This window comes from Acomys minous (assembly GCF_964271855.1).
Source record: "Acomys minous genome assembly, chromosome: 2".
NCBI classification, from domain to species: domain Eukaryota; kingdom Metazoa; phylum Chordata; class Mammalia; order Rodentia; family Muridae; genus Acomys; species Acomys minous.
The window spans coordinates 109,509,566-109,534,441 of NC_140484.1; the positions used below are offsets into that span (position 1 = coordinate 109,509,566).

The following is a 24,876-nucleotide window of genomic DNA, read 5'->3' on the forward strand; positions in this document are numbered from 1 at the left end:
CTGATTGGTAATGGTGTGACCTTCGCTGTACGTATTTATTGGCCGCTTGCACGTTGGCTTTAGGGAACTGTGGTGATCTTTTGCCTAGGGACTGGGGAAGATGCCTCAGGGAGTAAGAGCACTTGCTGGTAAAGCATTAGGGCCTGGATTTGAGCCACCAGCACCCGTGTAAAGAACCAAGTGTGGTCCCTTGGCCATGTGCTGTACACGTATGTGAGGGCCCAGGGCAGAGGATAGGAGCATCCCTGGTTTGCTGGATGAAGCTTACTTCTAGGTTCAGCAACAGACCCTGTCTTGAGGAAATTAGGTGGCAAAAGATAGAGCAGGACACCCAGTGTCCTCTTCTGGACTCTGAATGTGCTTGGGTGCATGCACTGGCTGGCGCGCATGCGCACACACATGTATATATTACACATCTACTCAACCATGCTGTGCTGGTGGTTTGTGTCAAGTTGACATAAACTAGAGTTATCTGTTTAGAGAGGACCCCAGCTGAGGAACTTCCTCCTCTAGACTGGCCTGTGGGCAAGCCTGCGGGGCATTTTCTTGATTAATGATTGATGTAGGAGGATCCAGCCCCTTCTGGGTGGTGCTAGGCTTGGGAAGATGGCCCTGGGTTCTATCAATAAGCTAGCTGAATTAGCCACAGAGAGAAAGCCAGCCAGCAGCACTCCCCCATGGCGCCCTTCTCCACCCTTGCTTGAGTGCCTGCCCTGACTGTCCTCAGCAATGGACTGCGATCAGGATGCAAAAGCCAAAGACATCTTTTCATCCCTGCGTTGCTTTTGGTCAGCGTTTTATCACAACATTACAAAAACTAGTGGAAAACACACACACACACACACACACACACACACACACACACACACACACACTAAAGACCCTCTGCCTATTTTTAAATGGGATCGCCATTTCGTTATTGAGATGCAAGACTATTTTTATACTGTAAACGAAGTCTCATCCCAATCTGCTTTACTTTCTTAATGGGGTTCTTTGAAGCACAATATTTTTTAGTTTAATGAAGTTCAATTTATCCTTTTTTTTTTCTGCCTTAGCTTCTGATGTTCTGCTTAAAGGTCGGTGCCTAATCCAAGGCCACAAAGGCTTATCCTACGCTTGCTTCTGTGAACTCGGTAGCTTTAGCTCTTCTACAGAAATACTCTATGGGGCAGTTGTTGTGAATGATGGCTTAATGTGGTACATTTTCTATGGGGGACGTGACTTCCAAATTTGTTTTTGCATGTGGGTATCTTCTCTCCCTTTTACACACATACTGTGTGTCTCATATTAAATATTTATATATCTGTAATTAATGTCTTTATATACATATTAATCTTGCATGTATGAGAGATGTTCCTTGTCCATGTAGGGACAGCAGTTCTGTGTCGATGATGTGGAGGTGGTTGGTGTCTTACAAATGGGCGCTTGTGTGTCATACTATGTAAGTGGAAGCATATGATTAAGACAAAATCCCCAAAAGGAAATTCTTTTTTTTTAAAAAAATTAATTTATTCAGATTACATCTAAATTGTTATCCCCTCACTTGTATCCTTCCATTCCTCCCTCTCTCCCTCTTTCATCCTATTCCCCTCCCATAGGTCTGTGACAGAAGAAGACCTCCTTCCCCCACCGTATGGTCACAGCCTATCAAGTCTCATTCTTCCTCTGAGTGCCACCAGGCCACCCCACCAAGGGGAAGTGGTCAAATATGGGGCGTCAGAGTTCATGTCAGAGTCAGTCCCCGCTCTCCACACAACTGTGGAGAATGTCCTGTCCATTGGCTAGATCTGAGTAGGGGTTCAATGTTTACTGATTGGGGTAGATGCGGGGACCCCCTATTGCGACTCTAGGTGAGAGAAGTACGGGAAAATGGGGAAATAGAAGGATCCAGAGGGTCCTAGAAACCTACAAGAAGAACATCATGATGAGTGGATCTGGACCCAGGGGGGGTCTGCTCAAACTACTGCACCAACAAAAAAGGAAATTCTTTTTTTTTAATTTTTAAAAAAAATTTAAAATTAATTTATTCCTGTTACATCTCAATGGTTATCCCATCCCTTGTATCCTCCCATTCTTCCCTCCCTCCCATTTTCCCCTTACTCCCCTCCCCTATGACTGTTCCTGAGTGGGATTACCTCCCCCTCTATATGCTCATAGGGTATCAAGTCTCTTCTTGGTAACCTGCTGTCCTTCCTCTGAGTGCCACCAGGTCTCCCCCTCCAGGGGACATGGTCAAATATGAGGCACCAGAGTACATGAGAAAGTCACATCCCACTCTCCACTGAACTGTGGAGACTGTTCTGACCATTGGCTAGATCTGGGTAGGGGTTTGAAGTTTACCGCCTGTATTGTCCTTGGCTGGTGCCTTAGTTTGAGCAGGACCCCTGGGCCCAAATCTGCCTACCATAATGTTCTACTTGTAGGTTTCTAGGACCCTCTGGATCCTTCTACTTTGCTATTCTCCCATGCTTCTCTCATCCAGAGTCTCAATGGGATGTCTTCCCCTCTGTCCCAGTTTCCTGGTAAGTGAAGGCTTTCATGCGACATGCCCCTTGGGCTAGTATGCAGATATAAGTGAGTATATACCATTTGAGTCTTTCTGCTTCTGGCTTAACTCACTCATTATGATCATTTCTAGCTCAATCCATTTGTCCACAAATTTCGGGAATTAAAAAAGGAAATTCTTGATGAGGTTTGTACCATTGTAACTGACAGACAGTGCTGAACTGCTTCCTGTGCGTGTGTGACAGTGTGTGTATTCAGCAGGGTAATGAGAGAACCCATGTCCCGTGCCCCTGTCCATTGTGCATCGTTAGTCATTTTGATGTTTGTTAAACTTACAAGTGGATGATAGGATCCCTTTAAAGGCTGAATTTGCATTTATCTTACTGTGGGGCTGCAGAATGCAAAGCCATTTATTTGCTTTTTCTCTGTTTGTGACCTGCCTGTTTTTATACTCTTTGACAAATTTTTTCAATTATATGATTGGTCTTTTTTTTTTTTTTTTTGATTTGTAGATACTGCTTACATCCATTAACGAGGCTAGTTTACACCTGTACTGCAAATTGGGTAATTTCCACAAGCTTATCATTATCGTGACTTAAATTATTATTATTATTTTTCCTCATGCTCCCCACTGGCTTAAATTATTTTCCTATGTTTGAATTCACCATTCTTTTCTTTTTATGGCTTTTGGATCTCTTCCATGTTTTCAACGAATACTGTTATTTCCTACCTTTAAGTCTATCTGTCTCATTTATTGCGATAGAAAGTGGGTGGTTACAAACAAAACACTGGATAGGGAGCCTTTCCCCAAGTCATTTAAAGGCCATTTTTAATCCTGTGTTGGGTTTTGGGATGCTGTAGGGTCTGTCTTTGGGTGCTCTGGTCCACTACGGTGCCTGGTGCCTCTTTGCTGATGAGGAAGCCTAGCTCAGTATTGTGATTGTGGCTTTACTGTCTGGAGGAACCAGCTCTCTTCATTGCTCCTTCTTTGCAGAAGACTCCTGGCTCTGGGCCCACTTCCTCTGTTTTGTGTTCTTTGGAGGCGGTGTCTCCCTGGGCAGCCCAGGCTAGCCTTCACAACTGTAACTAGGCAACTGTTATGGATCGTAATGTAAATATCTGCTATGCAGGATGTCTGATATATGACTCCCAAAAGGGTAGTGGCCCACAGGTTGAGAACCGCTGGTGTAGAAGGTAAGGTGTGCATGCTTAAAATCACAGGGGGACTGTGTCCCACAGCAGAGCTATTGGCAGGAGTCAGAATACAGATTGGGTGTCCTTAATGACCTCAGGAAAAAAAAATGAGGAAAACGTAAGGTCCTGTGGAGTAGGTTGGCAGGGAGATCGGCCACTGGAACCCTCGAACCGCCTGGAAAGAAGCAGACATGGAATGAAAACGTTTGCGTTGAGGGTGAGCGGCGTACTTACTCACAGGCACCGGGGCAAGGGCCAGGATTCGCACCTCCATCTCTGGATGCCTTGGTCTGTCTCTGACTGACGTACTCCAAACTGAGCCTACCCACTGGGCCTCGGTGTTGCTTTGCTCTGTGTCTCGTCAGGGAGGGCAAGTCTGGACAGTTGCTTTCCCAGCTTCCCTGTTTATCTCAGTGGGGGCCTGAATCCTCACTGGAAATGCGCTTCTGGCCAGCGTTTAGGGAGCCTTCTGAGTAAATAAACCCTTAACCTGGGCATGACATTCCAAGTGGAAGAAATAAAAATCAAACGTTTATTTTGTAATACCCCCTCTTGCCTTTTCATTATTTTTCTTTATTCTTGCGAATTTCATATATATATACAATCATGAGAACATATATGCTCCCTACTTCTTCTCTCCAACTCTCCTCATATTTTTAGCATGTCCCCCTACCATCTTTATGTCTTAAAACATGTTTTCTTTTTTCTTTTTTTTTTTCCTAGACAGGGTCTATCTGTGTAGCCTTGACTATCCTGGACTCACTTTGTAGACCAGGCTGGCCTTGAACTCACAGCGATCTGCGTGCCTCTGCCTCCCGAGTGCTGAGATTAAAGACCTGCGCCACCACACCCTGCTAAAAATATTTTTTAAAAAATAACCTACTAAGTCCAGCTAGTGCCACCCCATGTGTGCATGTGTGTGGGGCCATCCGCTGGAGGATGGGAATCCTGTCAATGCCCACATTCTCAAAAAGAATCATTTCCTGCCAGCAGCTGCCTACTGCCGAGGAAGTGCCTCAGGAAGGGGTGGGGTCTGGAAGTCACCTGTCACATCTGTACTGGACTTTTGGCTCTCTCGGGCTTGTGTTAGTTGTTGTGCAGGCAGCCGCAGCTGCTGTAAGTCCGTGAATGAGATGGTCACCTGTGCCCGGAAGTGCCCGGGTTTTATAGCACTCCCCCACGTCCTCTAGCTGCTTGTATTCTCTCTGCTTCCTCTTCCATGGAGTTAGGTAGGGTTTATAGCGATGCCCCAGTTAGGCCTGAGTACTCAGTCTCTTGTTCTTAGTACTGTGACTGGTAATGTATCTCTCTGTGGACTGCCCACTGCAAAAGGAAGATTCTCTGACCAAGACTGAGAGCAGCCCAGGGCTATGGATGTAAGTGACAACAGATGCCAAAGGGGCTGTGGCGAAAAGGGGAGCTTTTGCCTACTGTTGGCGAGAATGAAGTCCAGTTTAACTGTTCTGGAAATCGGCCTGGAAGTTTCTCAAAACACTAGAAACACCGCTGCCACATGACCCAGGAGCACTGCTTCTGGGCATATGCCCAGTGGACTTAATGTCCTACCACAGAGGCACTAACACATAAACGTTCATGGCTGTGATAGTCACAATAGCTGTGAAATGGGATCAGCCTAGGTGTCCATCACCAGATGAGTGCATAAAAAGAATTTGGAGTTTATATACAATGGGCTAATGCTAGTCAGCCATGACAAAGAAGAAAATCATGAAAATTTCAGATAAATGGATAGAACTGGGGGAAAAAATCCCATACTGAATGATGTAACTCAGGCCGAGTAAGACAAACACCTTACCTTCTCTCTTATATGCAAATCCTACCGTCTAATCTTGTGATTTGTGTTTAATTGAGAGCACAAATGGAAGCCAAGAAATGAAAAGGTGCTTTTCGGGCTTGGGCACATGAGGGAAGTGGATAACAGGCTATAGGCAAAACAGACTCAGAGAGCAGGAATGCTGGAAGCAGAAAGGCTTAAGTAGGGAGGGCGCAGGGATCTGGGAGAAGCCAGGGGGAGAGGGGGTGGCTAACCCAAGGAAGGGGACATGAAAACTCACATGGCATCCTTCTATCTCCCAACGCAATTGAAAGAAAAAAAAATAATTGGAGGGATAGTAGAATGCACGGGAGAGGAGGAGAAGGAGGAGGAGGAGGAGGAGGAACATCAGAGGTTAAAGGATTAAGCATGAATGGGGCAGGGACCATAGGGGAGAGGAAAAGGAAGTGGTAGGTTAAGGATGTATTAAAAAAGGCCATGGAAACCTACTAGTAAACGAATCGGGAAGATACAAGTGAGGGGATAACAATTGGGATGTAATCTGAATAAATTAAAAAAAAAAAAGGAAAGTTAGAAAGGAATTACCCTGCATGGATGGACAGTGTTACTCCTAGTATACATAGGTTATTAAATGAAAATCTCAGTGCAAGGGAAAATGGAAGAGTTTTCCTTTGTCTTCCTGGAAATACATGTTAAAGGACGCGGGAGATGGCTTAGTGTGTAACATGCTTGCTGTGCAAACATGAAGACCTGAAGGTATTCAGAACTCTAGCACGTGAATAAAGGTCTGGCGTGGTGGGCTATACCCTGTAATCTCAGTTCTGAGATGAGGGAGGGGTGAGTGGAGGCAGGTGGTTCCTGGAACTCACTATCTAGTCAGTCTGGTTAACGGGTGAGCTCTGGGCTCAGTGAGAGATCCTGTCTAAAAGAATACAGTGGAGAGTGATTGAGGAAGCAGTGATGTAGACCGCTGGCCCCCATGGATGCACACACATGCACCACACAACAGATACACACAAACACGCATAAAACAAGCAGTGGGCTTTGGTTTGAATGGAAGAGTGATATGTCTTCTCTGGCCCTCACACTCTCACAGGGATATGCTCTTTGCTTTTCTCTCAGGCTACTGAGCTTGCTAACAGCCCTGTGAGGAGTCACTGTGTGCTTACCTTCTGGAAAACCTGCACTCGGGTAATACCTGAGCAGAAAGTGTCAAGTTGTTGTCACTGAGTGGTTCTCTCCCTGTCACTGTCCCTGTCCCTCCTTCCCACTTCTGTCTGGTTTTTTGAGACAGGGTTTCTCTGTGTAATAGCCCTGGCTGTCCTGGAGGAACTCTCTTTGTACACCAAGCTGGCCTTGAACTCACAGAGATCCACCTGCCTCTGCCTCCCAAGTGCTGGATTAATGGCGTGCGCCACCATGCCTGGCCACTGAGTGGTTCTTTAGAATTTAAAAGGGTTATAGCAAACAAGAAAATTACACAGCTTGTGGAACCCTTACTATTAAAATATCTCAAGGTGGCATTTATTATGATATTAGTTTCAGTTCATGCTGTGCCTTCCTTTTGAGGCCCTCTGGCATTAGGACTCTAGGTTATGTGGTACAGAAAACCCAGGCTGAACCAGCTCTGTTGAGAGAGCAGCGCTGTAGTGTTCATGGAGAGCTGGCTTCAAAGAAGATTTAAGACTTGATCTCTTTCCCTCTGGAATCTTCCTCTCTCTCTTCAGCCCCTTTCTGTCAGATAATAAGACAGCTTATACCATCCAGGCCTCTCAGACTAGTGAGCAGGGGCCCTATTGTTCAGCTCTGCTTGGTCGTGCCCTCCTCCTCTCTGCCCAGCTATTGGTGGGCTAGAGGATTGTTACATATTGATTGGCTCACGCCTAATCTTGTGCCTAATCTTAGAGCTGGAGGTGTGGCCAGGTGTGGAGGATAGAGAAGCCAAAAAGAGGTCAGTGGTGGATGCTGGCCTGCCTCAAAGCAGCACGTCCTATGGAGTCTCACTTGGGTAAAGAGTTAGTTAGAGGCTTGTTTGGATCCCTGTCAAGTAGGAATGTGTGAGTTGTATTCCAGAAAGTGAAGGGAACAATGAGGCTTTTGTTTGGGGTATTGAAGTTAAGGGGAGGTAAAGGTCTCTCCCTCCCCCTCCTCTCTCCCCTACCCCCATGCCATCCCCCCTCCGGCGCGCGCGCGCGCGCGTGTGTGTTTGTGTGTGTGTGTGTGTGTGTGTGTGTGTGTGTGTGTGTGTATAATGGGGCTCTTTGTTGGGAGTGGAACGCACTGATATGTGGAGTGGCAATTCAAGGTGGCTTTCTGGGGATATCAGCATCAAGGTAGCCTTCGTCCCTCTGGGGTAGGTAGGCGCTCACTGTGCTCTGAGACCTTCCTGAGCTATCCATGTTCTTGAGAACCCCCCTTCTTTCTTTGTGGCATGTTTCAAACTCTAAGTATCATGTGGGGAGGAGGCAGCAGTGTAGTTCTGAGGTCTTTGGTCACTTGACTTTCAAACCCAACCCTACTTCTAATTAGCCACGTGACTGTGGGCAAAGTGACCTCTTGGACTTCAGTCTCTGGAGGACAGAATTATCGGTGACATTGCTTTATAGACTGTTTAGATGCTGTACCCATGGGAGCTGGGGAGATGGTTTGGTCAACAAAATGCCTCCCATGAAAGCATGAGAACCTGAGTTTGCATCCCCAGCAGCCACATACAAAGCTAGGTGTGGGACTGGAGAGATGGCTCAAAGAGTTAAGAACACTGGGTGCTCTTCCAGAGGACTGTGGTTAGTTCCCAGCCCTCACATGGCAGCTCAAAGCTGTATGTAACTCTACTTCCAGGGGAGCCAACACCCTCTTCGGGCCTCCACTGGCACCAGGCACACATATGGTACACAGACATACATGCAGGCAAATTCACCCAGACATGTGAAATGATAATGATAATAATAATAATTAATAATAAAGCTAGTTGAGCAGTGTAGAGCCAACTGGATCCTTGGCCAACCAATCTAGCCAATCAGTGAGCTCTAGGGTGTATGAAAAACCCCATCTCAAAACATAAGGTGGAGGGAGACAGAGGAAGATACACAGTGCATACACAGCCTACTTACCCACACGCATGTGAACACATACCATACACGCAAGTGCAAGAAAAAGAAGTGAAGTTGCATGTGTGAACACACTTGTGAGTTCTCTAACATCATCACATATAAGTGCAGCATGTAGGACTGCTACTTTCCGAGTTTCTCGCGTTCCCTCTTGCTGATACAGGATGCCCTGGTTCTCTGCACCCAGGGCAGTTAGACTCTAGAATGTGAAGGCCTGTGAGAAACACTCATCTGTTCTATTTCTAAAATCTCCTGCTTCTGCCTGGTGCATAGCTGGTAAAGGACAGGTCCTTTGGAAGAAGTGTGAGACTCCCACTCTCTGCCCACTCTGTCCCCACACTGCACAGTGTCCCTCCAGCAGTGGATGTCCTTTCCGATGCATGATGTGATATGAGCTCTGCCTAGAGTGGACCCAAGTATATAAACTTCTCTGCGGTCTCAGCTCTGTCTGATTAACATGCCTGACAATGGCACAGCGGGCTTGTGCTTCCCTGGCAAAGGGTATTCTGTGTCAGAGGGTTGATTGTTTGAAATGCAGTTTCTCTAGCTCCTAATGTCAGAGCTGGTGTTTGAAGTACACACGAGGACCCTTACTGATGGCCTTCTGTATTTGTGAGGGCTCTCCACAGAAACAGCGGAGTCCACTTGCTCTCTTTATCTGGCGTGTGTGTGTGTGTGTGTGTGTGTGTGTGTGTGTGTGAGAGAGAGAGAGAGAGAGAGAGAGAGAGAGAGAGAGAGAGAGAGAGAGAGAGAGAAAGGGGGGGAGGTATAGGTTCTGGTCTTTTTTTTTTTTAACTTTTTATTCTTTGTCAACTTCACACCATACATCCCAATCCCACTCACTTTCCAGTCCTTCCATATCTATTTTCCAGCCTTGCCTCCTCCGTCCACCAACCCAACCAACCTAAAAACATCTAGCCATGGAAGCTGCGGTGTGTCACACAGTATACTCTTTGCTTGAACAGCTTTACTTGCAAATGTTCATTGCAATGACTGGTCTGGTTCTAGGCCTCTGGCTTCTGCTACACTATTGGCACTGGATCTTTACCAGGACTCTTCTCGGATACCTGCTGTTGCCTGCGTCATGATGATCCTGCAGCTTTGGTTCTGCGGGATTGGGCCCTTCACGTGTTCTAGCAGCTCATAGGTGGTAGATGTTGGGATGGGCCAACTTAAAGCTCTGGGTTTGGGCTTGGGTGGTAGCTGACTTGGTCAGCACACCAGCTCTCCTATGCCCAAGCTAGCTCTCCTGCATGCCTCAGCTGGGTGAGGGGTGGGGCCAGCTCAGCTTAGCCCTTGGACATCAACATGGCCCCAAGGCAGCCCAGACTACTGGACATCTGCATGGTTTTGGTGGTAACATGGGACACAGACTCCTGCAGTATGGGCCTGGATATCACCATGGCCTCTGGTGTCAGTGCCTGGTGACACTGACTGGTCTCCAGTTCCACCTCCCATCATAGTGCAGAAAGGGCTCCACTTCTTTCTCTCTCATCTCTTCACCACATACTTGCTCATTGTAGGGGTACCCGCCTGCCAACCCCATGAGGTGGCAGGTATTTATGCTTGTGTGAGGGTGCTGGATCTCCTGGAATTGAAGTTACAGACGGTTGTGAGCTGCCTTGTGGGTGCTTGGGAATTGAACCCAGGTCCTCTGTGGGAGCAATTGGTGCTCTTAACCACTGAGCCATCTCTCTAGCCCCTAGGTTCTGGTCTGAAGGCAGATGTGCTTAAGGTCGAGAAGCAGCCATTGTTTCAGCAGGAGTCCAGAGAGCATATATGGGGCTGGTGGAGTAGTACACACGCGTGAAGTGGATGTGAGTCTTGAGGCAGGTCTGGGATACATAGCAAGACTGCCTCAAAAACCCAAACTAACAGAACAAACGAAGAAACAACCTCTGTTCCAAGCTGATGTCCAGTGGATAGGAAGACATCTCACTATTCCTCAAGGGAAAGCCAGCCCTTTGTTCCACTCAGGTGAGAGTGGACAAGGCCCACCCATGCTGGGGAGGACAGTGGGCTCTACCTACTTCAGATGTTAAGTCCATTCAGGAACACCCAGGCCAATGTGTGGCCATGTGTCTCAGGGCCCATAGTCCCATCATTTTACACACAATGTTCCCCGTTACATCCTCGGTATCATCTTGGGATTCCTGATCCTTTTCTAAGTTTGTGTAGCTGAGGAGGCTGGCATTAAAAGCATCACCGACCATGGGAGGTCTCGAGGTTGGTGCTGCTTCCCTGAGTCGTCCTCGGATACATAGAAGGCCTTAATTTTAGCCTAGCAGGCTAATTTTGTCAACATGAACAATCAGGAAGATGGAGAGCAAGTTAACAGGTGTTAGAGACGAGCCGTCCGAATACGGGGTCAGGTCGGAGCCTCCCCAGACTCAGGGGTCGATAACTGATAGGTACACCACATGCACTTGGATGTTTGTACATTAGATTTTGCACTTTATACAGAGTTTATGATACCTGAGAAAGACAGACAGAACTGTGACCCCTCAGCCCAAAGCCATTTGGGTATGGCCATTTTGCGGGTACACAGGTGGCTTTCTCTAGTCCTCAGGTTCAGGGACATTTCCTATTCTTAAACATTTCAGATGCTTCTTTAGCCCAGGCCCATGTCATGTGAGCAGAGCAGGGGCTTCACTGTCACAGCCAGATGCACCCCCAAACAGCAATGGATTGGCTAAGGGGAGATGTTGGGCTGGCTTCCTGAGAAAAAGGTGTGTGGGTCTGCATGGACTGCCCTCGACCTTCATCCTGAGGGCTTGGGGGGTGGGGTGGGAGGGGGGTATGGGGGGACGGGGGATTGGGGCCTGGGGCCCGGCAAGGGTGGCCTTCCCTGTGAGTTGTTCTTGGGTGGCTTGTGGCCTTTGAGCCATGGCTGAGCTTAAGTTTCCCCATCCAGTACTGGAGCTGGAGCTGGCACGGATGAGGAAGCATGAAAACACAATGGAAAGATTGTCTTCCATCTGGGTAGGAGGGTGGAGAGAGGAGGTTCCTTTTGCTGGAGAGAATGTGGGGCCAGCAGTGTTGATATGCTTAGCACTTTTGTTTCTGAGCAGAGTCTGCTTCCAGTCACTGTGGAGATTGGGGCGGATAGGAGAACACAGCGCTCCCCAAGGGTATTTGGCTGGGAGTTAGCAGGGTTACGTACTGTTAAGACTGTTCATGTGGTTATATAAAGCACCTTTTGGTGTTTATTTTTCTTCAAAATGAACTAAACTACTGAGGGTCGGCCCCATGGTGCCCTTAAAGCAGTGGTTCTCAGTCTGTAGGTTGTGACTCCTTTGGGGGAGTGTTGAGTGACCCTTTCACAGGGGCTGCATGTCAGATGTTTATATTATGATTTATAACATTAGCAAAATTACTGTTATGAAGTAGCAATGAAAGTTTTATGTGTTGGACTGTATTGAAGGACCATAGGTTAGGCGGGTTGCAAACCACTGCCTTAGAGGGATTTCTGTCAGAATCTTCCCTTGTGCCTGACTGCCTTGGTCAAGGAACCGCTGATGGAGTAGGCCCCTCCTACCTCCACCCACTTTGAGTTAGGTTCTTAGGTAGTACAGGGCTAACCTTTAACTTGTACAGCCAAGGCTGGCCTTCAAATCCTGGTCCATCTGCCCCTGTCTCCGTCATATGCCACTGTGCCTGGCTGGAGCAGTGTTTCTGTGCGCCGTCATCGTGGTACCCCAGCTGTGTTGAGTAACTTGAAGCCACAGAGCTTTGGTTCAGGAAGTCTCCCTCCAGCCGAGACCGTTCTGGGCCATGTGCATCATGTTTGGAAGACTCCACCCCAGGCATGGCTACCCTGGGTGGACTCTGGAAGCCGCTGCCCACCTTGCAGTCATTCTCACTCAGGGTAGGAGGGGAAAGTGCCCTCCCAACCGTTCAGCCAGAAGTCTACAAGTGGGCTTATAATCTGCGCACAAGCATGCCATTCTTTTCCTCTGGCTATATGAGCAGGCTGTTTTCCACTGCTTTTTGGGCTGTGTTTTTCTCCTGGATGACCCCCATCACATTACAACCTTAGTTAGGTCTGATAGGGCTTCTCTCAAATGGTCTTTTATTTCCTAGCTGTGACATGTCATGGCTAGAGTGGGCCAGGCTGGTTAACCTACCTACCCAGAGGCAGCAAGAAGGCAGTTGTGGAATTATAGGGTGGTGGCCTGGGGCAGACACTGTAGAAAGCCAAGGCTACTGAAGGTGAGAAGATAAGAAGGCTGAAACTCTTACTTTCCCTGAGACCTATGCAGGGTTAAAAGCTGAAGGTCCCAACACCTGGTACTCAGGAGTGGTAACATCAGCTGCTGGAAACTAGGCTGCTGCCAATCAAAGCTCAGAGCACCTGCATCTATACCCTGTGGCTTTGAATGCTTGGGAGCCATACTCTATAGTTCTAGGGGGCTGGAGCTATAAGTTAAGCCCCCTTATAAGCCCCCCTTGCAAGCCCAGCATATAAACCTCTGTTACTCAAGATGCCATTTGTGACAGGGTGGCTAGCTGTGTCTCTGGATAAATGTCTTGCCCCCAGGCTTGGCGTTTGCATCATTCTTCATCCTAATTTTGGAATCCAGGTGGACTGACACCTGTCCCTGTGCTCATACCCGTAAGGAGAAATCACTCTGCAATGAGGTGTTAGGTTTTGTTACTGGGTTCTTATTTGCCATGGTCTTCCCTCTGTCTGGACTGTTGCATGACTTCTTAGGAAGAGGAGACATGGACAGCTGCCAGCTGTTCAGCCCAGATAGGGCCCCAGCAACAGACCAAAGGTATTATTTCATGTGAGTCTATCTTGGTGACCAGTGAGTTTTTTAGTGTTACTTATAGGGACTTGGGTGACTTAGAGGCAGTGTGTCTTTTTTTATTTTTTTTTTAAAGATTTTATTTACTATGTATACTATGTTGTGTCTGCATGTACACCTGAACACCAGAAGAGGGCACCAGATCTCACTATAGATGGTTGTGAGCCACCATGTGGTTGCTGGGAATTGAACTCAGGACCTCTGGAAGAACAGCCAGTGCTCTTAACCTCTGAGCCATCTCTCCAGCCCGAGGCAGTATGTCTTACTTAGGGTTTCCATTACTGTGAGGAGACACCATGACTGCAGCGACGCTTATAAGGGACAATATTTAGCTGGCTTACAGTGTGGGAGGTTTAGTCCATTATCATCATGGTGGGAAACATGGTGACGTGCAGGCAGACATGGTGCTGGAGGAGCCGAGAGTTCTCCATCTTGATCCGCAGGCAGCAGAAGGGAATTGTGGGCCAGGCTGGGAGTAGCTTGAGCCAGCCCCCCCCCCCCATGACACGCTTCCTGTACCAAGACCACACCTACTCCAACAAGGCCACGCCTCCTCACAGTGCTACTCCCTTTGGGACAGGCATTGAAACATGGGAGTCTGCGGGGGATCATTACCTGTTCAGATCACTACACAGCGGCACCGTGGAAGAGCCCATTCCACTCTGCACATCTGGTGCAGCCTGTAGGCATTGGCACCACAGAAGTGTCCCCTACCGCCAACTACTTTTCACTGCTCGCGTACTTTTGGGGAGGAACCTCAGGAGTCTTTTACCTCTCCTGTGTCTGTGAGTTCTGAGTCTAGAGAAAACAAGCTTCATACCTGAGAGGCCTGGAAAAGCATAGAGGTTTATTTATGCTCGAGACATCTCGGTGCTTAAATTTGCAATGTAAATGGCATGGCTGTTTGTTGAGTCCTATTTTCGGCAGTTGAGAGTTTGGAAGCCAAGAGCATGTTGCTGTTCCTAAGACATTTTTAGAGGACCTAAAAGTGAGGTTCTGTTTTGTTGCTCCTTGAGAACTTAAGAGTTTCTTTTGGTAAGAGGCAAAAAGATCTGCCAGTGTCTTTGACAAGTGGTCTGGGAGAGAGGTTGGTGCGGTGGCTGGGACGGGGCGGGGGGGGGGGGGGCGGGCAGCTTGCCATCTGCAGGAAGCCTCCTCACCACCCCACTTAGTGGCGTTTGGATTGGCTGCTTTTTCATAGAGAGCATCGGTCTTCTTAAGAGGAGGCTGGCAGAGAATACAAAGCAATTGGGAACAGATCTTAGACCACAGAGGGACAAGTTTTTAGGGTGCTCACAGCAAAAGTCAGTGGTCATCAGAAGATCCCTTTCCCTGGGTGGCATCAGGCGTTTTCCAGACACCGCCCCCCCCCCCCCCCCCCCCCCCCCCCCCCCGCCAAAAACCATTGCAGTCTCCATGCAGGGAGCCATATGCTATGGGCTTGTGTCACCTCTCTTCCTGTGTCCCACAGTATCCCTCTGCCAGGTCATAGGTTACAGTGTAGTATTGTAACCCTCACCATGGAGACAATACCTTTCACACAGGAGAGAGGCTGGAGCACATGTGATTTCTGTATTTGTTATTGCCAAGTCAGAATGACTTCTTCTGAGAGCCTCCTGTGTGTGGCTTCAGCCATCATGCCTCACCGTCAAAGAAGACTGCTCCTATCCCACTGTACTTATGAGGAAACTGAGGGAACCTCACTTAAGTAGAACTTTGTTGGACTTTGACCCAGATCCTACAAGGTGGTACCTCCAACCAGGCTGTCCTTGTCCTCAGAGGACAATTTGGTCTTTTGTTCATGTGCATTATTTCACATGCATTTTACCTTACTGAACTGTTGTGTTTGACTATTATCTCTGTCAGGTATTGAGTTGTTGGTGCTCAGGTGGCTTTGCTTTGGGAAGATAGAAAAGATTAGGAAGTTGGTAACTCAGTCCTGTGGCTGCCTGGGCCCCTCTCCCCCATATTCATGTATGTATGTGTCTGTGGGGTGTGTGTGAGTGTGTGTGTGTGCATGTGTCTGGGATGTGTGAGTGTGTGTGTGTGCATGTGTCTGTGGAGTGTGTGTGTGTATGCATATGTCTGTGGGGGGGGTGAGTGTGTGTGTATGCATGTGTCTAGGGTGTGTGATTGTGTGTGTGTATGTGTCTGTGGGGTGTGTGTGTGCATGCTTGTGTCTGTGGGGGTTTGTGAGTATGTGTGCATGTGCATGTGTGTGGGGGGGGTATATGTGAGGGTGTGCATACATCTGTGGGGTGTGAGTGTGTGTGTGTGTGTATGCATGTGTCTGTGGGTTGTGTGTGAATGTGTCTGTGTGTGTGTTTGCATAGAATGTCCATTGTGGGTTCTAGCTTGATTGATTTCTACTTTATGCTGAACTGGAAGCTTACCTATTGGGCTAGTTTAGCTAGCCATCTGGCTCCATGGACCCCCTGTCTCTGTTTTGGGAGTGCCAAGATTACAAAAGGACCATCATAGCCATCTTACGTTTGTTCTTTCTCTTGGAGACTCATACTCCAGGCTTTGTGATTACAGCATCCTGGCTGGAGGTGGTAGCAAACTTTGCCTAAAGATATCAGGACGTGAACTAAACTTGGAACAGGCTGCTCCATCTGTGTGAAGGCTTGGCCTCATTGCTCCCTCAGGCGTGTTCTCATGAGTGTGCTTTTCCTCCTCTAGGTCAGGAAAAAGGTTGAAGAAGACCCGCAAGTATGACATCATCACCACTCCTGCTGAGCGTGTGGAAATGGCCCCCCTGAATGAAGAGGATGATGAGGATGAGGATGCCACAGTATTTGACATCAAATATAGGTATGGGCTGGGAGCAGAGGTTTCCTCCTGGGCTGAGTAGGATGGTTTTTGTTCTCTTGTTCGTATCACGGTGGAGCCTGTTTCTATCAGTACTGGTAACAGGATTCAGGAATCCAGGAGAGCAGGGCTGGTAGGTATATGCTTATTTGGGGTTCGAGGAAAGAAAAAATAATCTGCATTATCTTGGTTGTTTTCTGCCATATTAGCTTTAGAAACTGTTAATGAATCACTTTAAAATTTTATTTACGTGTGTGTGTGTGTGTGTGTGTGTGTGTGTGTGTGTGTGTTTTTTCTGGAACTTACTTTGTAGACTAGGATGGTCTTGAACTTAGGTCCACCTGCCTCTGCCTCCTGAGTGCTGGGATTTAAAGGCATGTGCCACCACACCTGGCACATTTAAATTTTATGAGGAACAGCCACACACTGAAACTGGCAGATTCTAGATACCAGAGGTGGTAGGAAAGCCATGACCTGTATTTTGTCAGAGAAAGAATGAAATCAACTAGCAATATTCAGTTATACCACAAAATAATACACACATAGCATTATTAGTAATTTTATTGGTTTTATTGTTAAGCCATTTTGTTTATCTCACATTCAGTGCATAGAAACAAAAAAAGGCATGAAGAGAATTACCTCACTTTAAAAGACAGTCTCATTTCGATTTCAAAATGTGTATAGATTGTGTGTGTGTGTGTGTGTGTGTATATGCATACATACGTGCAGAGGACAACTTTGTAGAGTTTGTTATGGGTCAAACTCAGGTCATCGGGCTTGCTTAGCAAGCTCCTCTACATCTACCAGGCCGTCTTGCCAGTCCTCACTTTAATTAATTCATTATTGTTTTGTTTGAGACACGTCTCATAACCTGGGCTGGCTGGAGCTTTCTGTGTAGAACTCATGGCAGTTCTCTTGCCTCAGTCTCCTGAGTGTTGGGATTACATACATGTACCACACCATACTGTGCTTGCAAGGTTTCATTATTATTCACAATAAAAAGGGTCTCTGTTCTTCTGCAGGCCTGTGCCACATTGTGCAGCATAGAACCGTAATGGAGTGGATCAGTTGTACTACGTATGTATGTATGTATGTATGTATGTATGTATGTATGTATGTATGTATATAAATTGTGGTGACTTCCTTTGTGACCTTATCTCTGATAGCCTTACTTTATTTAAAAATTATTTGTGTATGTGTGTGTGTGCACGCACATGCATGTGTACATATGAGCATGTAAACATACATGCTGTGGTATGTATGTGGAGGTTGGTATGGCAACTGGCAGGAGTCAGTTCTTTTCATTCTACTATGTGGGTCAGCTTGGCTTGAATGAGAATGGTCCTCCATAGGCTCACAGGTGCGAATACTTAGTTCCCAGGTGGTGGAACTGTTTGGAAAGGATGAGACGATGTGGCCTGGCTGGAGGAGGTTTTTCACTGGGGGTCAGCTTTGAGGTTTCAAAAGCCTACACCAGGCCCAGTCAGATCTCTTCCTGCCTCTGTTTGTGGAGCAGAAGCAATGGTGGCAGGCTGTTGTCTTAACCGCTGGTTTTAAAGGGTGTGCATTTAATATCTGACCACCGAGTGGAATTTGCTGTTGGCTTTTGCCACATGGAGTTTATATAGGAACCTGGTTTAAAGGCTGTTCCCAAAAGTGACAACATAGAGAGAGAGAGAGTCAGGCTGTCCAAAAGCAGGTACTCGCCATGGAGAACGAGCTCACTATGGCTGACAGCCTAGAGTACAGGATTAATACAAGTGGATTTGCTGGGTCCTGGGTTTCTGCCTAGAAGAGGTGAAGACCACTAAGGGCCTGGAGGGAACAAACTCACACCTTATGTCAGGCATCACCAGATGCAAAGGGGCTCCATGCCGCTGCTGTGCCAGGCGGGGAGTGCCTGCCAAGTGCCAGGACGTGTGGCTGCCTGGTCTCTCTCATCCTTGATTCTTACTCTTGCATCAGGCCATGGAGGGGAACTTGGCCTTTCAAAACACACATGTACTTCAGAGCTAGCAGCCCTGCCAGTCTACTCCAGCCCAGAAAGGGAGCTCATTCCAGCTTGAAGAACTAGGGCAGGCTTGGAAATCTGTTAGGCTCTGTCAACCCTGGCACCCAGGCCTTCAGGGAACAGACCCCTTTTCTCATCTCATGTTCTAGACAGCATGTCTAAGAAGACCAGTGTCTCAGACATAGAGTTTTCCTCCATCTCTGTGTGGAAACTTTGGATTTGACGTCTTTTTCTAGCTCTGTTGAGCAGGTCATACCTTTTCCTTTACCCTATTAGAGTGTCAAATCTCTGTTTAGTCAATTTCTTTTTTTAATAGTTTAATTACTTTATTCAGATTACAACTCAATTGTTATCCCATCACTTGTATCCTCCCATTCCCCGCCCCCTCCTGCTTTCACTCTATTCCCCTCCCCTAGGTCTATGACCGAGGGGGACCTCCTCCCCCACTATATGATCACAAGCTATCACGTCTCATCTTGGTAGCCTGCCTATTCTTTCTCTGAGTGCCACCTGGCCTCCCCATCACCGGGAAGTAGTCAGATATGGAGCACCAGAGTTCATGTCCGAGTCAGTCCCTGCTCTCCACACAACTGTGGAGAATGTCCTGTCCATTGGCTAGATCTGGGTAGGGGTTTGATGTTTACTGCTTGTATTGTCCTTGGTTGGTGCAATAGGTTGAGCAGAACCCCCTGGACCCAGATCCACCCATCGTGATGTTTTTCTTGTAGGTTTCTGAGGACCCTCTGGATCCTTCTATTTCCTCATCTACTTTTCTCTCACCTAGAGTCCCAGTAGGATGTTCTCACCTCTATCCCAATCTCTAATATTACAGCCAGTTCAGGATTCTGGAGGTAAGAGAGCCTGCTCACATGTTACCTTTCCACATGCAGTGTATTGTACAGGCGTTCTCTGTCTCTAGGGAGTGGTGACTGCTCTGTTGTTTTTCTGATTTGTTCTTCGTCTCTTCGTCAGGCTCTGGTAAAAGTTACACTGGCCTCATAAAACGAGTAGGGCGCGGCTCCTTATTTTCCTTCTCTGGACTCATTTGAATCAAGATTGGAATTCCTTGTTTTCTGAGTGTTTAGTAGAGCATATAAAAAACTGGCTGCACCGGAGGCAGTCTGTGTGCAGCTTTTAGGATCAGTGACATTCATTTCCTTGAATAGTTCTAAGAATATTCAGTATTTCTTCCTGGGTCAGTTTTGATCAGAAGTAGTTTTGAGGCATTTTGTTGATTTCCTGTAAGTTTCCAAACATGTTGTTCTATAGTTGTTCCCGGTAATCTTCTTTAATTCTGTAAACGTTTGTACTATATGTAGCTATGGTCTTTCGGCTGACCTTTGAGCTTACAGAGATCCACCTGCCTCTGCCTCCCAAACACTGGGATTAAATGTGTGTGCCGCCACGCCTCGATCTTTTGTGTTCTTACTTTTTTTTTCCTTCTCCCCCCTTGCTCAGTCTTGCAGGAAGTTTCACTTTATCACTCTGCACTTAAGAGTCGCTCTTGGGCTTCTTTGGTACCCTCTGTGGTGATCAGTTCTCAGCTGGTGTCTGTATCCCATCCCTTAGCTCCCTTTGCTAGCATGCCGTTTCTGCCGCTTCTCAGACCCTTAGTCACTGTCCAGCGGCCTTCCCAGCTGGAATCGGCATTTGTTTTGTGGCGGCCTGTGTCAGAGCCTTCCTGCAGACATTCAGGATGGCTGCCAGGCCCTGCTCTACCTCCCCTGGTGACTTGAAGAACTGAACTTCAGGGAGCTCCCCACGCAGTGGTGGCTCCTGCTGTTTGTGGTTGAAATAAAAGCGAGGATGTGAATGAACTTGTAGGTGAGCCAGCCAGACAGCAGGCCACTCCGGTCCAGAGAAGACTGACCGGTGGGAGGCTAAGTGGCTTCATCTCATGTACAGGTGTGTAGGAGCTGCAGGTGAAGGTGAAGGGGGTGGGGCTGTCATCTTACTACTTAGCAGCAGCCACTAGAGAGTGTGTGAGAGAGTACACGTCTGTGGGGTCTGCTTTTCCCTTTTGAAGTAGGCTCCTTTGTTACAAAGGCTGATCTGTGGCCCTTTTCCCCCCTGGATGGTATATTGTGAACTGCTTTTTGTGTCGATAGGGATGAAAGAATGAAGGTTTTCAAGGTTACCTTTCTGTCCTATGGAGTGTTTTTGAGGACTTGCACACTCATAACCTGTCCAGAGAGACTTGCTTTTCCTGTCCACCAAATGTTTCTGGTTTCTCTGCAGGAAGCGTGCACAGTGAAATCGGATGCAGATGGCTTACGGCTTTGGGTTACTTACTCTATGATGGGAAGAGAGGAGCATTGTGCTTGGTATCAGGGTAGTGAGGTGGGTCGGATGCCTCTCACTGGGTGTGTGACTTTCTGATCAAGTCAGAGCCCATGTGCTGCAGGCTTGTTTCCCCCACGTTTCCAGTCAGGTAGGGGCCACAGGCCAGGGAGGCTTCTGTGGACAGCATCCCCAACCCCAGTGCTGGGTAGCAAAGCTAGGACCCCACACACGCTAGCACTAGCGGAGCTACACCCCAGCTCAGCCCTCTTCCTGTGTTTCACACAGCTGGGGACGCTGTGGTTTGGGGAAAAGAACTGAATGGAGCACAGAGGGCCCTGGGGTTTTGGAATGGTTCCATAATTCAGGAGGCATTTGGATTTGACTTGTGTTTTGAGCTTGGTTGGCCTGGAGCACAGTTGCAGCCAGTTTTGGGTCTCTGCAAATCCCTAGTTTGTCGCAGGAGATGCTTGTTACACCCTCTAGGCATCCCTGGAGGACAAGCGCGTGTGAGCTCTTCTGCTTGTATTGTGGACAGCTGTGTTGAGTGCAGTCCAAGGTACCCGGCTGCTGGGAAAAGCAACCAAGATACCGGGCTGCCGGTGTCCCTGCCAGCCCTGCTGCTGAGGTGGGCTCCCTGTGTGTGGAAACAGGGTGGCTTCTCAGGGACACACACACACACACACACACACACACACACACACACACACACACACACCAACCTTCTAAGCAGGCTTGCTTGGCCCCTTTTGTGGCGAGAGATTTCTGTAGGAATATTAGACGCCAGTGACATCACCATGGCGTAGGACACTATCTATGCCTAGTTGAATTCTGAGACAGACTTATGGAGGGTATGTCTGAAGTGGAAGCAGAGCTCACCCCCTCATCCAAGGCTGAGGTCTGCACTCTGAGAGATTAATTGGAGGTGTTAAATACCTTTCCGGTGGTGGCAGCGTCTTATGGCTGCTTCTCCTTCTTAAGGGTGGACGGCTTGGGATGCATGAGTTCACCTTCTCTGTCCGCCCGTCCTCAGGGTTTAGTTGTCCTGTGAAAGGAGCTGATGGGGGAGACCTGGGGTCACCTCCTCATGCTCTGCAGCTCTCCTGTGGGTACATGTGGCTTTTTTCCCCTACAGGTATGGGGGTTGGGTATAAACAGCTCATGGGATGAAGGTACAGGATCTGGCAGAGGTTCCCTGCTGATGGTTCTATGACACATGTGAGATGAGGGGGTCACCTGGGCAACGGAACTTGAGCATCCAGGCAGGTGATGGGGCCATGTGTTGTTCAGAATGCATCCCTGTGTTGTGCTCTTCCCAGCCACCAGCTCTTCCTGGGGGTCAGCAGGTCATGGCCATTGGCTGTCATTCGTAGACATTTGCTTTGGAGTAGCTGTGGAAGGTGGCCCTCGTTCTTGGTTTGCACTTGGAAGCCGTCACCCGACTTTGCATGTCATGCTTTGGTTTTTCCATGTATGAGTATGTAAGGCCTATTCTCCAGTACTGATGGAGGAAGCAGCTTTAATGGGTCTAATTTCCTGCCCTCTCCTACACCCCCGCCCCATTTCCCAACCTCCTTTGATGCAGCTTGTAAACTTTCACTCATGGTAGAAATATTTCTTGTACTCCTGGTGTTGTCTGCACTGTGTTAGAGCTGCAGTTTTAAGATGAACAGGCTCATACATGGACCCTGACTGTTCAAACACCCAGTCTTAGCAGGGGACAGACACTGGTCTTATGCTTACACAGGCCCAATTCATCAAACTCTGGCCAGTGGGCCAAATTCTTATTGCACTTGTCAAGTCTACTACATTACTATAACAAACCACCCGAGACAACGACTTTTTAAAATTTTTTTATTAATTTATTCTTATTACATCTCAATGGTTATCCCATCCCTTGTATCCTCTCATTCTTCCCTCCCTCCTATTTTCCCCTTATTTCCCTCCCCTATGAGTGTTCCTGAGGGGGATTTCCTCCCCCTGTATATGCTCATAGGGTATCAAGTCTCTTCTTGGTAACCTGCTGTCCTTCCTCTGAGTGCCACCAGGTCTCCCCCTCCAGGGGACATGGTCAAAGGTGAGGCACCAGAGTACGTGAGAAAGTCATATCCCACTCTCCACTCTACTGTAGAGAATGTTCTGACCCTTGGCTAGATCTGGGTAGGGGAGACAATGACTTAAAGGTTTGCTTTGGCTCACAGAATTGGAGGTTTCAGTCCGTGGTCATTTTGCCCCATGGTAGGGTAACACTTCTCAGCAGGTGTAGTAGAGCCAAGCCTCTTACCACATTATGAGCCACAGAACAAAAGGAGAGATTGGAGTCCCATAGCTCTTGATCATGGTGCGTCTGCAGTTGACCTGGAGGCCTTCCATTGCACCTGGCTTCTGAAGGTCCTGTAACTCCACAACAGTGCCAATCCTTCTAATTCAGTGGGCTGAGCGGAGGCAATATGGATCCCAGGCTGTCACAATAGCTCAAGAACCGATGATGACTTCGAGCTTTTGTTTTATTTGTGCCCAGGTCTCCTCTGTGCGGCCCAGGCTTTTCTCAGACTTACCTTCTTGTCTGCACCTCCCAACTGCTGGGATTACAGGTCTATGCTAACAGGCCCAGCTCTGATTTCTACATTTTAATGTTTAAAAAAATGACCCAAAAGCAGAGTAACATTTCAAGAGTTATCAAAGCTGCTGGAAATTCAGATTTCAGTGCCCATAAATAAAGTTTTATCGGAACACAGCCATCCTCATGCATTCTGTACTGTCTCTGTTTTTTGGTTTTGGTTTTTTTTTTTTTTTTTTTTTTTTTTTTGTCATAGTTGACAAAGAGAGAGCAGGATCTCCAAGGTTTAAAATAGTTACCCTTCGGTTCTTTGGCCTAAAAATCTGTAGGAAAGAGGGATTTGAGAAGAGAGGAGCTCGTGTTCCAAGGGTGTGTGTGTGGGGTGGTGGTGGCGGCTGTGTGTGGAGGGAGGGACCCTGGGAGCCCTGGGTGGGAGCCGAAGGACAGAGTGACATGGGAGAGTGGAATGTGCCTTTCGGACAGCACATTCAGATGCCCCATGGTTGAGGAGCACGTCAAGGCCTGTAGAAGGCAGTGATGACAATGATGAAGAACACTGCTCACATGGGAGGAATAGGAAAAGCGATGGAGAATGTGACGGTGTGGTCCAAGGGGTGGAAACTGCCAGGGAGGAGTCAGATGGCCTTGGTGATCTCCCAGAAGTGACAGTTCTCCTCCTTCCTTTTCTTACAGGTAAAGCTTTTCTGGCATGTCAGGATCCTGTGGGAAGCTGGTCAGCTGCAGCCTGGGATGTGAAGATCTGGGCACCGCCTCTCATTGGCATTAGACCCAAGCCCATGCTGTTTATGAAGCTCTGGCTCTATTTTACATGTCCAGCTTAGAATGCCACCATCAAACATGTTCCCAGTCGCCAGCTGAGAGTCACCTCGGTCACCTTTGGATGCCCCTTTGAAGTGCGCTTTCCATTCCTTTCTTTAGGGGTTTTCAGCCTTCCTAAGAGATTAAGAGGGAAACATCGATTTCAAAGAATTTCCCAGAACATCTGTAGATAACAGTAAAGCTACAATTAGGAGGGACCAAGAGTTTTGAAAAACAGGGCTGGGCAGATAGCTTAGCTCATAACCTGACTACAAGCAGGGGACATGAGTTTGATCCCTGGCGCTCATATTAAAACAAAACTAGTATGGTGGTCCACACCTCTAAATCCTAGCTCCGAGAGACAGTTGAAGACAGCTCGTCACAGAAAAGTTGGTTGGCTCCAGAGGAACAACGCCCAAGGCCTCTCCATACAAGCCGGTTTACCAACACACACACCTCAAAAGCCCTAAGGGGCCTTCAGATGTACCTGGGAGAATCCTGCCATTTTGTTCTCTCACATCTTTCCACCTTCATCAGGCCTGGCTTTATTGGGGGAGAGCTGTACGGTATTTCCGAATGGACATCTACGGTCCGTCCCCGCCCAAACCCTCTAAGAGGTTTAAGCGCAATAGGTATGGCCACTCCACAAAAGAATTTCAAATCATCAGGGATCAGACCATATGGATGAGTGTGCGGATGGCTGTGTCCACCTGTCAAGTGATTTCTCTTCTCATGGGAATGCCAAGTGCCAGGCAGCCTTCAGTGATTTTTCTTGTGTGTGCTGTCAAAACGTTTCTCTGCCCTGCCTCAGTGCTGTGTTGTCTTAGGAATATAATGCTAAGAAGTCACTGTGGTAATTTAAATGATTGGTAGTTTGTTTGGATGAAAAAGATTAAGGAGGGGGGGAGGGAAGGACAGGGGTAGGGATGATGTGGAAGTCAGTCCAGGCTAGGTTGGACTGGTCTGGACTGGAAACTCTCCTGGGC

At 47.8% G+C, this 24,876-nt stretch overlaps 1 protein-coding gene across 1 annotated transcript in view; it reads left to right on the plus strand.

The window, feature by feature from the left end:
• The window catches only part of FAM174B (family with sequence similarity 174 member B), a 40,543-nt gene extending 15,752 nt beyond the window's left edge, over nucleotides 1-24,791 (plus strand). The window contains exons 2-3 of the mRNA XM_084801362.1: nucleotides 16,092-16,223; nucleotides 23,765-24,791. Coding sequence (XP_084657488.1) covers nucleotides 16,092-16,223; nucleotides 23,765-23,768 — 136 coding nt within the window. The 3' untranslated portion in view covers nucleotides 23,769-24,791. The remainder of the gene's footprint in view (nucleotides 1-16,091; nucleotides 16,224-23,764) is intronic.
• Nucleotides 24,792-24,876: the final 85 nt, after the last annotated feature.